The 17,070-nt window shown below is 48.9% G+C and overlaps 1 protein-coding gene across 6 annotated transcripts in view; it reads right to left on the bottom strand.

Moving 5' to 3' along the window:
* LOC125742373 (SWI/SNF-related matrix-associated actin-dependent regulator of chromatin subfamily D member 3) overlaps nucleotides 1-17,070 on the bottom strand; it is a 47,345-nt gene that overhangs the window by 18,631 nt on the left and 11,644 nt on the right. The window contains exons 1-3 of one of the 6 annotated variants that reach the window (XM_049014308.1): nucleotides 14,935-14,979; nucleotides 3,301-3,539; nucleotides 1,537-1,626 (exon numbers count right to left, since the gene is read on the bottom strand). In XM_049014308.1, coding sequence (XP_048870265.1) covers nucleotides 1,537-1,626; nucleotides 3,301-3,539; nucleotides 14,935-14,964 — 359 coding nt within the window. In that variant the 5' untranslated portion in view covers nucleotides 14,965-14,979. Of the gene's footprint in view, nucleotides 1-1,536; nucleotides 1,627-3,300; nucleotides 3,540-9,840; nucleotides 10,231-11,703; nucleotides 12,002-14,934; nucleotides 14,980-17,070 lie in introns of those variants that run through there. The other 5 variants (XM_049014317.1, XM_049014326.1, XM_049014347.1 and 2 more) reach the window with 5 other exon arrangements.

Here is a 17,070-nt window from a genome sequence, read left to right as displayed (position 1 = left end):
AATCACGGTGCTGCCACCGCAGGCGACGGACTCTACAGTTGGGTCAAAGGGCCTGTCAGCAGCACGGCAAACCCAACCTCTGACATTAGTGCCAGAAAGGTCCACATGTTCGCTTGTCTGAAAACAGCACTGTGGAGCGCAGCATCACGAAGTCCACGTGGCCTTCGAGGGTAAGACTGTTCCTAAGTAATGAATTCCTCACTTTGCTGTGGGAGGTGGTTTTGAGGAGCGTGTTGGGCTTGTGCACCCCCAACGCATCCAACTCAGGCTGTGAAATATCTGGCTCTTTCACAGCCCCCTTCGTCTTCCCAGCACCGTCACGCACACGATGCAGCCTTGGAGTGCGTCCTACCGGGCCCCTGGCTGCCCAACACAATGGTTACTGGTACAAAGGTAGAGTCACACTGGAAGGGCTTAAACGAATTTTAAAAGAGTGAAAGTTTTTGAATGGCCCTGCCAAGGTGCAGACACAAATCCTGCCGAGAATCGATGAAAAAGGCCGGCGGATAAAACCCTTTAGCGTCGCTTATGCAAATCCACCGGGGATAATGGCCAGGAGGAGTGGGCTGCGTGTCGATGTGCCACAGGCTTCCTTGGATGCCGGTAAATCGCTGCCAAGGGTCCTTCCAGGAGGTTCATGGTTCAGAGGTCTGAGCACTTATTGAAGAACTATAGGTCTATTTCCCAAACGTGGGTTGTGGGAGGAGAGCGGAACATCTGGAGGAAATGCGAGTTGACATGCGGAGAACTCTACAGACACAGGACCGGAGGCAGCAAGCGAACCCACAAGCCTGGAGCTGTGACTGCATAGCACCGCCCACTGAACCGTTCTGCTGCCTCATAGTAAACCTATTTTTATTGTTTTTGTAACATAATAGGAGACACCATCAAAACTGAGCTGTGAACATACATGTGATCACATGCAAGATATTTATAAAAACTAACTTTTTTGTAGCTTTTTTTCCTGTATAAAAGAAACAAAATCATACAAATTGAAATCTTAACTAGAACCTTGAAAAAAGATTTAAAATTATATGCATCACTTTGCAATATAAAAAAATATAAGCACTGAATACAGGCCCTGCATCTATCCGATTCATATAGTCATTTAAAAAGGCTGAAGTTATTTCAGGTTTGTGCACAGAAACCTACTTGTAATAACCTTTATCTTCTACATCAGGGGTGACCAATCTTATCCGCCTTGTGTGTGCAGGTGTTTGGGGTAACCTGTAGGTCAGCTGTTCACACCCAGGTGTGAGAACTCTTCAGCCAATCAGTCCTCTAATTAGTAATCTAATTATGGAGTTGCAGCGAAAACCGGCCCTTTGCGGGTAAGATTGGCCGCCCCTGTTCTACATGGACATGGATCCTTCAAGAGAGACAATACATTAACAAACCACAGGCACGTCAGGTGAGAACAAGCCACTGACTAGAGTTAGGGGGTGCTGGTGTTGGGGGTGGGGGTTGGGGGGGTGATGTGGGGGTGTGTGGAGGGGTCACTCTGGAAGACTAACATGCAGCAGAATGAGTTCCTACTTTGATCCAAGTGTGGGATCTGATTGGGCATCTCTCATGTCCATCTGCCTCACTGCAATCTCATTGGCTCCGAGGAATCCCACCGGTTTCCTAGGGGTTGATGGGATTTGAAGGTTCTCCGATTAGTGGCAAAAGTGATACGGTGGGGGGTCAGAAGGGAGCCCAAACGGCATGTATTTTGGGAGAATAAAGGGAACAGGTCAGTCAGTCTAGTTGGGGACGCAAAAGAATGTCAGCTGACCACACTGCAGTATGTAAACAGTGAGTGAATCCAAGGCAGTAGTGAGATGTTTACACTAAGATAAAATAACAGGGAAACACCCAGGCTAACTGCTGTGGTGACAGATGAAAGGACAGACAGAACGACAACATCAGACTGACAACCAAAACCAAGGGCTTCCACATCCAGGCACCTTAGCCAATGAACCCAGGAAATGCGGCTGATGTGTGAGGGACCCACTGCCCCAGAGACACAAGGACCCACAATCCCCCACCAGCGTTTCAAAATAAAAGCTTGAAAGTGTAACAACTGGAGAAGTGAAGAAAACAGGGAGGCATGGAGGAATATGCAGCTCACAGGCAGCCCTGCACAGGTACACAAGGAGATTTAAGACGTGAACAGAGTCAAAAATAAAAAGACAAAGGTGATAATAAAACAGCATGTTGATGAGCAGAAAAAATTACAAGTGAGCCCAGAGTCTATCCCAGGAAGCCTAGGGTACGAGGAAGGGTATGGCCAGGACCGGATTCCAGTCCATTACCAGGCACACCCCAACAAAAGGGCAATATAGAGATCTAGAGTCTAACTGTATGTCTCTGGGCTGCAGGAGGAAATTGGAGTACCAGGAGGAAGCCCACGCTACACAGGGAGAACATGCAAACTCCACAAAAGCTGGGCGAGAACTGCCAACGTCCAACCCAGATGATGTGAGGCCACGGTGTTATGAAAAACGAAAGAGATTCCTGCTGTTTTAAACAGCCGCGTTCATGCAGATCTTACCAGAATGGGGCATTGGCCATCGTATGGCCATTGTCATGTGAGCACTGCAATCAACCCGACCTGCACCTGTCAACCCGCGAGCAACAGCAATCCAAGGCCACTCTTGCTGATCCTCCAAGCGAGAGTGTGAGCATGTGTGTGGGGGGGGGGGGGGGGGAGAGGGGCACTGGGGTCAGCTGCTGGAGGGTTACTTTATCCAACCCCAGGGGGAAGCATCCAGCATAGTTGCTGCCATCGATTGGCTTCTCAGGCGTTGGTTAACATCTTGTTGGGGGGGAGGGAGTGTTTGTTCAGGGATCGATGGTGCGGCTCCATACCGCAGGACTGGGGGAGGATGAGGACCCCTCAGTTATCCCTTCAATTCTCCACCAGGCCGCTGCATGGGCTTAGCCAATCACAGCCCTGACCTGGCCAGCTGAGCCTTCTTACTGCCCACCTTCATTGACCAATAAAAAGTAATTTTTGATTTAAAGGAGCTCATTGGTCGAGCTCCATTAAAATAGTTTTTCGGGACTGACTTCGGTGTGGCTGCAAGTAGACTGACTCGACGGGGCTTAAGTGACATTGTTCTTAAGAAAATGAAAAGGAGAAGAGAGTAAAGACATTTGAACAGGAGGAACCATTGAGTTAAAGTCTCACATTTAAATAGAATCCGCTGAGACTTGGAGAGCAGTGACTGGGGAGCAGGTGGGGGAGGGTGGAGACAAACACACACCGTCTGGATCAGCCAATAGGAAATAGGGGGCGGTTCCAGTCAGACTCACTTGCGGGCCCGGTTCTGTACGGACTGTTGCTGCTGTTGCTGCTGCTGTTGCTGCTGCTGCTGTTGTGGCTGCTGCTGCTGCTGGACCTGCTGGGATGGAGCCGGTCGCTTCCGGTTGGCCTCCATCACCTGGGTGGGCATGCTGGGCCGGACGGAGGCATTCCCCCCATATGGGGGGCCGGGGGGACCCATGGGAGCACCCTGGTGGGGCATGCGGGCTCCAGATGGCATTCCTGGGCGCTGGAGCAAGAGAGAAGGGAGCGTTGATATTCGCTCACCCAGAAAACTGCAGGCGTGACACACTGACAGGGTGAACCAGGGCCCAGCGCAGGATCCCCCGGGGCCCCCGGGGGGGTTGGGTCCCATTCTCCTCATTATTTGAACACATAGGCACCTCACACACCTCCCAGATACCCAGATAAGTGAAGCTCATTAAAGTGTCATGTACAACCGCTAAGCTTGCTGAAATGAATACAGGCATGACTATTGATTAGAAAGCACGCCTCCCACAAATTAAATGGTCTGCTGGCCAATCACATCAATTAAATCCGCTTTGAATTTTTTTTCTTGCACTTGTGCCCACTTTATCCCACTGCCCCCCCACGCCCACCTGCCAGTTTATGGCGAGGGACAGCTGAGGCACTTCACACCTGTGCCTGTCACTCCTGCAGGCAACAGATGCCGGACCCCCAACCCCCCTTCCCACTGGTCTGACATTGTGGGGGGGGCGGGGGGCATGGGGGGGAGATGTTCCATTACAGTAAATGGTTGTACACTTGGGACATCGTGCCGCGATGCCACAGGGCAGGAGATTGTCTGGGACACATGGACGTCTTGGGGATGGAGAAGTCGCGCTGGGTGGGATGGGGGGGCAGAGAACCCTTCAGAGTGAGATCAAGGGGGAACTTTCTAGAAGCAGCGAGTTAGAGAGCAGAATCCGGCACAGCTCAGCTGACATGTGGACTGTGGGATTTCACGGGCCGCCGTTCTGACAGCATATATACAAATATATTCCTGCTTTAAAATTCTCATGGAGCACCTTCCTCACTTGTGACTTGCTGTGCTGGAGTCTGACTGTAGGAAGCCCATAATTCGGGGGGTGGGGGGTGGGGGGCAGGTATGCACTGACAAGGCAGCAATTGTGGGAGCCTAGTGGAGCTGGGTGGGAAGGGCTAACCCTCCCTGGCTATCCACGCATCTATCCATCCGTCCATCCGTCCATCCATCCATCCATCCATCCACACACCGGGGCTGATCTACTTGCCCCCACCAGACTAGATTAGGAGTCAGCATTAAGCCCTGGATGAAAGAGAGAAGAGCCGGAAATGACACTCAAACCCAGAGCTGTGAGGCGAAAACATCTGCGTCACTGAGACAGAATATCACCCAGCATGCCTGGCAACAGTGAAAAATACTATTATAACACTTTTATTTTAGATTTCCAGTGATTTATTTTCTAAACCGATAGACTTTTTTGGAACTTCAGACTATATCAGGATGGGGAATTATTAGTAAAATCACACCCACTAAATATTTGCATTGCTGCCTTTTTGGTAAGAGATCTATCAGAAATAAACCTCGCAGTAACTTTGTAAATTGCCCTGGGATTCCGTGCCGCTCTGCATATGGCCTGGTCTGTATTTTTCCTCCCAGCTAATGACAGAGCTGGGAAGCGCGGTGCAGACACTCCTCTCATTAACCACGAGATGGGAGGCGGCCAGAGCATATGGAGGGAATCCATGCCCATCAGACGGAGGGCGCAATGTCACAGCAAAGGCACTGAGCCCTGGAACCTTCCGGAATGCACAAGCCGCAGGTGAGCTGATTAAAAATGAAGACTCGCTGGGAGAAAAAAAGAGTAACTCTCCGTCCGAAACGGCAGTGACTTCACAGCAGCCCAGCTTCCCGTGGGGTATCACCTCTGCCACATGGGAGAGCATGCCGGTTGGTGCAAATTCGCAGGGTAATAAAGGCTGGGTTGACTCGCCAGCTCATAATGGCTGCAGAAAAAAATGTAAATCTGCCAGCCGAAATAAAATTATATTGAATATTTAAGAGAGTGGGGTGGGGGTGGGAGGGGGGGGGGGACATTGGCTCTTCACCTCCGGTGGTTTGAACTGGAATCTAGCAGAACCTAAACAAACCGTGCTGGAAAACGTACGCACATGTCTGATGTGCCAGTCGGCTCTTCGGATTGGCTGAACGCACGGCAGCTTAGGGATAAGCCAAACCCCCCCCATAACACAGACATGCCCAAAGTGTGACACAAGCGTGAGGTGAGCCACTTGACAGGAGGTCATAAGACACGGTGCCCTGAATATGACCAGATGCAAATATGATTTTCAAGATGATCCTTTTCGTTTTTCATTTTACAGGCAAACGAGTGACTTCACATATATGTGAAGTTATGTTACTGAAGGTGCAGGTCGTAGTATATAACCCTTAATAACAGTATCTCTGTACTGCTAACCAAGGGTTTTTACAACAGCGAGGGGGCCCCCTTGCCCCCCCTAACCTGGGCAGGACTGGACTGAGGCTCTTGATTGCAGCTCTTCCGAAAGACCCTTGCCTGCTCTGTAACAAGAACTGATATAGACAGCATCTATGCTCAAACACCGATGACTAATTAACCCTGAAATGTGCACACATTTCCCTGTCTACACTCCAGCATTTTACCAGCCTTTACACCCAGACACATTAGAGTAAAGTTCAAATGAAAGTCGTCTGCCTTTGTCACAAAATCTCTCATTCTAAGGAATTCAAGAAAATATTCTTCCAATTAGACAATACTTTAATGATTTATTGTTTACTGTTTTGATTGTACTGGAGCGGAACGTCAAGTCAAATTCCTTGTAGGTGTCACCTTACTTGGGCAATAAAACTCATTCTGATTCCATAGCATCCATCTTCTATGACTATGTGTCCCATGCAGGGGCTGGAATCGGTCCCAGGACACAAAGGGCCAGGAGACCAGTTCACACACTCCGACACACCCCCGGGTCACTCAAAGCCGCCAACACACCCAACTGCAAGTTATTAGACTTGCTGGCGGAAACTGGAAAACCCACGCAGACAGAAAGGTGGAGGCAGGACCCAAACCCTGAATCCAGGAGGTGTGAGGCTACAGTGCCACCCATGATCTACCGTGTGAATGCGCATTAATACACATCCGAATGGGGGGCTAATGTTAGGGCCCCCTAAGAGCTGCAGGCCCCGAGAACAAAGCTACGCACTGTACTGCGTACTTTCCCGTGCCCCCTTCCCCCACAAGTTGCACTCGTACATGTCAGTCAAGGGGGCTACTCCCCACACACACCCACACTCACCTCCCCCTGCCAACCCCCACAAAGCTCACCAGGGGCCACATACACGTAAGGCAGCCTATGTCTGACTCCAAACACAAAGGCTTGGTTTCAAAATGAGCCCCCCCCTCATAAACGGGCTCCCGGTGGGCTCCTAAACCACGGATAATTAGAGAGATTCGACCCCATTACTGAGAGTGGCGCGGCAGAGCCGCACACCCCCCGAAGCGTGTCACTGGGGGAGGGGGGGCTCATTGCTGGGGACACCCCTAACAAGCGAACCGTCTGCCTTTTGTCAGAGAGCTCTCCCCTGCCTGACGGCGCCCCCCACATCCCCAGGTGAGCGCGGTAATCAGGTTGGTGATGGGGCTGCAAGGGGGGGGCATATTAGCGGGGGAGGGGGAGTAAGAGACCGAGCACATTTAAATACAGCTTTTCATTGCTGCCACACGGAATCAAATGCTGCCCTTGTTCCTCTTCTTGTCTTCCCAGGACACCCGCAGTAAAACCCGCAAAGGTAGCGATCGCAATGCGTAGCTTTTAGAAGCCACACGTGCGACGCACGGCCATTCTCAGCGGTGCGGGAATGTGTCGAGATTAACTGTACAGCAACATCTCCATATTTGGTATAACACAGTCCAGTGGGGCTCGCAACCAAGAAACATGAAATATTGGGAAATATAGGGTGTGGGACCATAGACGCTGTGCGAATCGACGGAAATAACAGGTTATCATAGCATAAAATAAACAAGTAATTGCACTTTCCCTATATGGAGTGGAATATCCATATGCAAACATGGCGTCTCCTACTATAGAACAGCACTGAGTCTCCAGTACCTTTATATCAGACTGAGATAAAGCCTTCACAGGAAGATGGAAGGGAAGGCGGTGCCTAGAGTAAAATGGCAAGGAGAAGGAGGAGGTGCGTACAGTAAAATGGCAAGGAGAAGGAGGAGGTGCGTACTGTAAAATGGCAAGGAGAAGGAGGAGGTGCTTACAGGAGAAAGTGCATGCACTAAAATGTGGAGGAAGAGGACAAGATGCACACTAAAATGAGGAGGGAGTGCATACAGTAAAATGACAAGGAGAAGGAGGAGGTGCATACACTAAAATAAGTAGTAGGAGGAGGTGCGTGCCAAAAAATAAGGAGGAGCTGCGTACACTAAAATGAGGTGGAGGTACGCAAAAATACGAAGGAGGTAGATATGTAAAATAAGTAGGATGAGAAAAAGGTACATGCACCAAAATGAAAAAGAAAGGGGGGGGGGGGGGGGCGTACACACAAAAAAAGTTTCCATTAGGCAAGACCACACAGAGCATGGTATAGTAGCAATGGGTGTGTTATATAGTAGATTGAAATAGACACAAGCAGGCAAGGCCATCAGAGGGCAAATGCAGAGAGGAGAACTCATCCTAAACAGCCAGAACCAGGAGGTGCTGGAACAAGCCCACATGAACATGTGGAGAACCTGCAGCCTCCACTTGTATAGAGCGGGGCTGGAAACCAAACCCAGAACCGCAGGGGTGTGAATCCTCAGTGCCCGTCATCCATGCCGTGCTGCTCCCAATCTGATGGAGCATAGAGCACCATGCCTAAACAGAGCCAAAGTGAACCCCAGCCAGTATGACAGAGAAGGCCGGGCTCACTACCAAATCATCAGCTTCAGGCCCACATAGTGAGATCTGCCAAGGATGGAGGACGCAGCCGACAAGGAGGATAGAGGACGCGGTAGGCATGGAGCATAGAGGACACGGTGGGCATGGAGGATGGAGGATATGGCGGGCACGGAGGATGGGGGACGCGACAGGCATGGAGGATGGAGGATGCAGTGGACATGAAGGATGGAGGATATGGCGGGCACGGAGGATGGGGGATGCGACAGGCATGGAGGATGGAGGACGCAGCCGACAAGGAGGATAGAGGACGCGGTAGCCATGGAGCATAGAGGACACGGTGGGCATGGAGGATGGAGGATATGGCGGGCACAGAGGATGGGGGACGCGACAGGCATGGAGGATGGAGGATGCAGTGGACATGGAGGATGGAGGACATGGTGGGCACAGAGGATGGGGGACGCGACAGGCATGGAGCATAGAGGACGCGACAGGCATGGAGGATGGAGGATGCAGTGGACATGGAGGATGGAGGATGCAGTGAACATGAAGGATGCAGCTTGCATAGAGGATGTGGTGGTCATGGACTGTGGAGCACCCAATGGGCATGGAGGATGTGGCAAGCAAAAAGGCTGGAAGATGAGGTGGACATGGAAGATGGAAGATGCGGTATGCAAGGAAAATAGAGGACATGGTGGGCAAGAAAGATATGGGGACATGGAGTATGGAGGATGTGGTGGGCATGGACGATAGGGGACACTGTGGGCATGGAGGATGGAGAATGTGGTGGGCATCAAGGACGGAGGACACAGTGAGCATGTAGGATGGGGTGGACATGAAAGATGCAGAGGCCATAGAGGTTGGAAGACATGGAAGATGTGGACATGGCGTGCAGGAAGTATGAAGAATGTGGCAGGCACAGAGGACGGAGGCAGTGGGCATGGAGGATGTTAGATGCGGCAGGTATGGAGAGCTTTAGGTCTGGGAACATGAGACCAGGAACCATTTTTTTCTGAATTCCTCCTTCCCAGAATTTTCTTTAAAAAATTCAGTCAAACTTGGACATGTCGTCTTGCCAACAGGCTACACAATTCCCCTTTTGAAAGGCATAAACTACAAAGGAAAAGCAGGTCCAATCTACCAAAAGTCAAGGGAGAATAGGCAAAAGTAATCATAAAAAAACCCCACGTTTCACCCATTGCCATGGCAACAGCGCTCAAATGGCACTTGGGGAGCCCACCTCAGCCTCCACTGGCCTTAGCCGCTGGCAGGTCCCTGGTGATGGCCATGCTGACAAACGGGGTTGCTAATATGCTAATACTTTCACCTGATGTTTATATATATACGTTATTTTATAAGGTAACTATAATACCGTTATATCTATGCATTTTTGCTCAAAAACGATGACAGGAATCATTATGTCCATGGATGTAGTTGGTTGCTTTCTTGTCACTGTCTCTAATAGGACATTACTGGGGACATGACTCATTAAGTGATGACAAAATCGTTCTCTGGGTGAGTATCTGGAGAATGGTCACAGTGCGCTAACTCAGAACCAATTAACAGTCACTTAGTAGCTCCATGAATAAGGGCGTTTACACCGCATAGAGGAACGGCGAGGTCACCTGCCGGCTCTGGATGCCAGAGTCACTGCTTCTGCTCTCTAAGGTCTCCGGAGCAGCCCAGCTGTGGTACCGACCCATTTGTCACCATCACCATGTCACCACACCTTCAGAGGTGAGGAACCGCAGCAGAGATACAGGAAGTCAAAAAGAGTAATGGGGGGAAAAGCAGCCTGGAAGTAGCGAAAGCCTCATCAAGGTTAATTAGCGCACCGACCCGGTACAATCTTCCCATAAATCATTTGGGTCCTGCCCCTCCAGAACACGGCCCAGCAGAGCCAAGGAAACTCACAAGTGACAGCGCTCGGCTTAGCATTTCAGCACACACAACTTAAACGACACTGCATTCATTATTGGCAGCGCAACAGACATGCCGAATCTCTGCGCAGTCATATGTCTCACAGCGTGTGATATCCATGAGCATGATATCCAGCCTTACACACACTCCGCTCACCTCTAGGCCAAACTCGAATCCCCCCTGTGGGGAAAGGCGCTATATAAAAATAAATCGATCTCGATTCAGATTACGCATGATCGGCGTCACAGGAAGTCCTTATAGAGCGGGATAGTGTGACGCGGTGTTTGATCGCGGGGGAGGGGGGGCACCGCTGACGGGGAGGACACCTAGCAAGGCTAAATGAGGCAGAGGAGCCTCAACAACCAGGGAGGGCCGTTATCTTAACAGAGAACTGACCCCCACTGTCGAAATCTATGAGATACACTTACACCCTCCATGAAGCAGTGAAATGTTCCAGGAACCAGGAATATGTGCGGTATAAAAAACAAATTATTCCCTGAAAGCTGTGGACATAGTTCTCCATGAATCATGACACAACATGCTTAAAAAGAATATTTGTATTCCTAATAATATTAAGAATATTTAATAATGAAATAATTAATATTAATATTATTAATAAATAATATTCATATTTTTACTAGATTAACATCCTCACCTCTCACCAAAAGCCCTAGATACAGCAGTCTGGTGAACCTTACCTCATTTCAGCTGAAACCTCCCTAACAAACTAAACTCCAAACTCACTGGCCAAATAGCCAGACACTGTTAGTATCCTGCTGGATTCCAGCCGAATGTTTGAGTTTGAGCCCCCCCGTAACGTGGTACATCTGACTGTGCTCAAACTGAACCAAAAACTTCCATCCATCCATCCATCCATTTTCTGTAACCACTTATCCCATCCAGGGTTGCGGGGGTCAGGAGCCAGTCCCAGAGGCTAACCAAAAAGTTGTTTATCAATGAAAACATACACAGACAGCCAGTCACTAATGAGGTAAACATCATCTAAACTTAAACTGTACCAAAATAGAGAGACGCTGTTGAGTTTATCCCCCCCCCCCCCCCCCACACACTATGTTTAACTCAGTCAGTGAGAGCGGGAGGCTGTCCGGCTCCTACATAAAGCGATGCATCAGGAAAAGACAGTTAATTCCCCAGATGCTGATCAGACTGGCCCTGTGGGCTCCTGTACAGCCTGTTCTGAACCAGAACCGGAGTCACTGAGAACCGGTCAGGTCTGAAGCTGTACAAAGTGACCGTGCGGATCTCCTGTCGGGTCCCGGCAGAGACTCAGACGCCCGGGGATCCGGCTGCCTCTCCTGCTCCCTCAGCCTCCCCATCGCTGCCTCTCTCCTTCGCTCCCTCCCTCGTTCTCCGCTCCTCTCCACTCCCCCTTGTCTTTAAAAAGAAGCGAAATGGCATTCTGGAGGCTGGAAATAACCTTCACGCGGCTTTCCCAGCTATCGGCGCTCGCGGGGGCTCGCGGGGGCTCGCTCTCCCACTCGCACACACCGACACACACGTGCACACCGACACACACACACACGCGCGCGCTGACGGGACCAACTCACCACTCCATGGACCAGGAACTCAAACAGTTTGCTCTTGGTGGCTTTGCGGGCACCCCCGGCCGTCTCCTCTGTAGCCATTGAGTATTCCCGTATCTCTCTGCCCCAGTCCTCCTTGCCCCCCTTCTGTCTCTCCCTCTCCCTCTCTTTCTTCCCCTCAGTGTGGTCTCTCCTCCTCCTCCTTTCAAAGTGCCCTGCTCTCTCGCTCCCGTCCCCCCTTCCTCTCCCTTTCTCTCTCCTCCACTGTTTTTAATGTGTAACCCAGCCAAGTCGCTCTCTGTGCCTCTTGCACTTTTGAGTTGAGCTGCCTTTCACTCGCCCCGCAAGGGGAGGGGAGGGGAGGGCGGGGGTCTGTCAGGGGGGTTCCGGCCGGCCCACCCTCGGGGCCCCATGCGCAGCTGTTGCATTCCATTGGCTGATAAGGACACACGGTGTGACTGGCTGCCGCCCCCCCGCTGTTTGTGTGCCGGCTGGGGAAGTTCGCCGTTCTCCTTGACGGTTTGTTGCTGAGGAGCACGAGCCGCCAGGTCGCGAGCCGCCCGCCAGAAAGCGCTCGTCTCTAAAAGGAGCCAAGCTGCTTAAAGGGGCCATGGTCCTTTTCCTGCATCTCCCAAAATCTCCCGGTTTGATGACACTTATGCTTCCAAAGTTTTTACTCTAAAACAACCAGGAATTGTCAGGCATTATCAAGTTTCCCTGGCTAAAAATATTTTCCGTTAGAATCTCATGCCAACTGTTTCTATGGCAGGTTCATAATGTTTCTAACTGAAGCACTGATCCAGATTTGACATAAATAACGATTTACAAACTTACACAATGGTTTGGCTACAATGTGATATAATGTCACAGGTGAACACAGCTCATGTTCCGGTGATTTTTTTTGGCTTTTCCTTACAAGTTCACTATCTAACTTTAATTCACCTGAGTTGTTCTTTCTATGTAAATCTAACTTGATATATTTGTTACAAAGTAACAAAATTCAGATTCGGTGGCACTGACTTCCCAATTCTGTAAATGACAAGAAAAAAAAATGATGCAGACTAACTGATAAGACAAAAGGAACAGAGAGAAATACTTGGATAACATTTGGGGGAGGGGGGTTGGGTGGGGAGTTATGGTCGTAGTGTCCATCCCAAAGATTCTGACCAGGGGCTCAGAGAGAAGGGCAGCACCACCCGAGTAGGCGGGCCTTTGTTCCGGCCAATCAGGTGCAGGGCTGCTTAAACTGGCCAGGGCCAAAGAGACTTTCCCTAATATGATTGCCACCCTGGACTCCTCCCAACCAATCACCCAGGGCCCTAAAAGTGGGACAAACGAACATGAACCCCTAGACACCAAACCGCACTGCAGGATTCGATAGCGCTGTGACTCTTCTGCGCACATGATAAAGCAAACATCATACATGAAGGTTAGTATCACTAACCCGTAATAATCCTGAAGCTGACTGGGTATATAAGTTTTGACTCACTATACAAAAATGGAGAACAATATTTAGGATCTACTTATGCTAGGTTGGTTGTGCTTAATGCAGCAACACGACAATCCACATGCCTTTAAACGTAGTTTTAATAGTTGTGCTGTAGTAGTTGCGTGAATGAGGCTAACAGTGGATATTAAAGATTCGTCCGAAGTGAGAGGCTGACATTGTCCTTCACGTCGGAATGTCGTGCTCTGAGAATCTGTGCCGGGACTTTTCCGCCAAACCTCCGGTCTGGGAATGCTTGGACCTTTCCCGTCATGGGCCAATTAAGGCATTTACAGCAAAGCGGTGGCCATGGAGAATGTCAGAATGTCTAAGTGCCGAACTCAGTAGGAAAAAGAGTCCCGAGGCACCGGGGGTTTGGAGCTGAAAGCAGAAGAAACAGTGAGTCCACTGAGGATTCAAGCGAGACACCTGGCTAATCCCTTTATATGGAGGAAATGCAAGAGAACGGGCAGAGGTGACGTTTCTATGTAGCACTCAGCAGTAGTGACCTAAATGCTAAGTGATTTCGACATAGCAGTTACCTGCCACCTGATTCTCTACCCACAATGCCTCACAGAGCTCACACCGGAAGCAGGAGCAGTAGTCCACAACAAAGCTGCCTTGAGGTAAACGCATCATCAGCACCATCGGCTGACCCCAGAGTCTGAAAGGCCAGACCACAGACAACTTTCATTCACCTCATGATGCTGCTGTTTGTCACCATGGCAACACAATACAATACGAATGTTACAAAGTGAACTGGAAGCTGCCCAGCACAATCACAGGAGTCGAGGAGATGAACTGAAAAATTCTTCCAGAAACTCATGATGTGCTCAACAGGTATACATATGCAGCTGACCTGCCACTTATGGTCAAATAAAAAATAATCGGTATAAGAAGACTGAAGAGAAATTCAGGAAATATATATTTCAGAGGCAGGTTTCAAAGCTGCAATTTATGGAAGACACCAGCAGAGGTCGCCACTGGCCACCCACTCAAACTCTCAAGTCGGGAACAATGTTCTACATACATCAGATTTAATTTCAATTATTCATTTTTTTTATTATTAACCATTCCATTCATTATTATTAACCGTTCCAAATCTGACTTTATATTACCTGATACTAGTCGCATTATATTCAGTTGCATTTATTTTAGTGAAAGGCAGAATGTTGATGAAACAATCATGTATTAATTAACCTTAACATTCCCATCAAGAAACTCAAGATTCTGTGGATTTTTAAAGGGAAATTAACGTAGTGTCGCTCGAAGGTGAACAGTGGCTCGGACAGAGCAGGAAACGCGACTGTCACACAGCGAGTAGCGTAGCAGGGTAGCGACACATCCCGATGGTCGCTGGTTTGAGTCCCTGCCAGCAGCCCTGCTGTCATACCCTGGAGATCTGTACTTCAGACAAATCACTCCAGCTAAATGGGTAAAAATATCCTTAGAGACCGGCCTCGTTCCTATGAATGAGAGCTATCATCTGAATAATACGACCCATAACACAGTAACCTGACATTCAGCCTAATGAATTTACTGTGACTCAATAACTGCTGTAATATATGTGGCTATTGTAGTGGGGAAAAAATCATATTCAAAAGGAAATAATAACAATCTAGTTTCTCCCATCAAGTATATCAAATATATTGCATTATATTTCCTCTTAAATTGAATTTTTTAAATTGCATTGCGCTTCATATTAAATTGCATTGAATTTCATATTAGGCTGAAATATAACGCATTCGGCCATTTCAATGGGCACTTACCCTGTCAAATTTACGGGTTGTCCGGAGCATTGGAGCAGACAATAAGGTGGGGTCACCCTTGACAGGACACCAGCCAATCACATGACAACCCTGGATGGGACGCCAGCCAATCACAGGACATGCAAAGACACTCATACTGATGGGAAACTCGCAGCTCAGCAGCTCACCTTAAACACTGGATATCTGACCAGGCTATAAACAAATAACCAAAGACTCAAAGAAACCTGAAACAAACCCTAAATACACACAAAGAGCTAGAGATTCCCTGGTTCTGTGGCACAAGCATACCAGCTTGGCCACACTGCAATACAATCTAATACAGCATTAGTATATAAGAATGGAATCGTAACTGATAATAGCAGTGCATTTAAATAATTTAGTCATAGTTGCAATGAAATTTGCCTAGAAAACACAGCGTATTAGTGCACAAGAGCACATTTCCCCCTTGTTAAGTTTATTTAAGCAGCAAATCACAGTACACAGTTAAAGTCAACAGCGCGGCAGTACAAACATCACGAGTGACCCTGCCAGTCCCACGTGGGAGAAAACCGCCAGCAGAAGGGGACTGGCCTTGCATAGGCAAATGCACTCCGTGTGTCGAAATCCCCCCTGCCGGATCCCCCCTGTCTCCTTCACTCTCCAAAACCAACTACACCAAATGGTAATATCCCATTCCGTAAGAGGAGAGGGGGGAGAGCGCAGCTTCAAAGGGACAAGCCGTGGAAGGCAGCTGTAATTAGGTCTTAGGCCTGCAGGGGGAGCAGAGACCGGTCCTCCGTTGGGCATTCCTGCCCAGCAGGAGACGGCCCTGGATCTTTGTGGTTAGTGAAAGACCACGGAGACCCATGCTGCCTCTCTCCCTCTCATTCTGTGTCTCTGGGGCAGCAGGCTTGTATTCCAGGGAAGATAATCCTGTCCTCGATAACGGGGGAGCAGGATGAGTGCACCAAGATTATAGGGAGACTTAAATGAACATTTTCAAAAGGACAGAAATAATTCCGCCATCTTTCTGATTGTGAGCTGCCTACCAGCTATGGGAAAATATTTGTGTAACATTGTTGTATACCGTTTAAGTTGAGGGTTTGGTCAAAACTTGGAATACGTCACTGCCACCGGTCCCCACACGCCGTCTTCCCGCTGCCGCTTATGCTTCTCTCACCCCATCTGTTGTTTTCCAGTCTTCGAAATGTATTCCTTTGTCACCAGTTAGCATGACCTTGTGGGTTACTGTGTTTTTTTTTTTTTTTTTACTTTCAGCGGAGTATGAAAGCGTGGAATGAGCACCTCAGAACGGCCTGGCTGTAAAACCCACGCGCTGAATTCCCTGAACCGCATTCATTACCATATTCATATACATTACTTATTCATGGACTCTATTGTCTGTCTGGCAGTGTTCAGGTCGCATAACCGTCTTCCAGACAGATCACGTTCTCTCGCAACTTCCCCCTTCCTCCAACAGAGGGTGCTGGAGAGCACACAACGCAAGCTCCCAGATCAAAATCACTTCCATCCATCCATCTTCTAGCCACTTATCCTGGTCAGGGTCACGGGAAAATGACTTACGGCTTATAGATAACATCAATTTCACCATAAAATGGCAAAAATATAAGCTGAAAACAATTATGTGAACTGCAGATATGTCCCATTACGGTTGAAGCTCACAGAATGTGCAATACGGAGTGATACCGTGTTCCCAGGAGTACAAAAACATGTTGAAAAAATTATTGTAGTAAAGGTTAAATCCATGAGTAACTAATGGAAGTTTATCAGACTCTTGGTTGTGCTGACTTGTTTGATTGGTCAGAAAAGGGACCTACTGCGTGCTCAGAATTGCGATGCATTAGGCTGAGAGGCTTCAGGATTCCTGGAGGGAGATGTTTCATTCTTATTTTTTCCCCCCGGTACTTGCATGGAGTGATTTTTTCCCCACTATATCCAAATACCTAACATTTAAAAACTCCCTTTCATGCATCGTATCCAATCAGAACGCGGTGTTCTGTGGGAATGGTATTGGTATAAATGGAAAAAATAACCACAAACAAAGACTGAACAAAGACTGCTCATGGCGAGAAGGTTGTCGGCATGCTGTTCAATGCTAACATTTAATTAGTGATATTTTCTGAGAAGTTCAGACCG

The sequence above is a fragment of the Brienomyrus brachyistius genome, chromosome 1 (assembly GCF_023856365.1).
Source record: "Brienomyrus brachyistius isolate T26 chromosome 1, BBRACH_0.4, whole genome shotgun sequence".
Classification (NCBI taxonomy): Eukaryota; Metazoa; Chordata; class Actinopteri; order Osteoglossiformes; family Mormyridae; genus Brienomyrus; species Brienomyrus brachyistius.
Note: the sequence above shows the minus strand (reverse complement) of the source record. Positions and strands in the feature narration are given on the sequence as shown.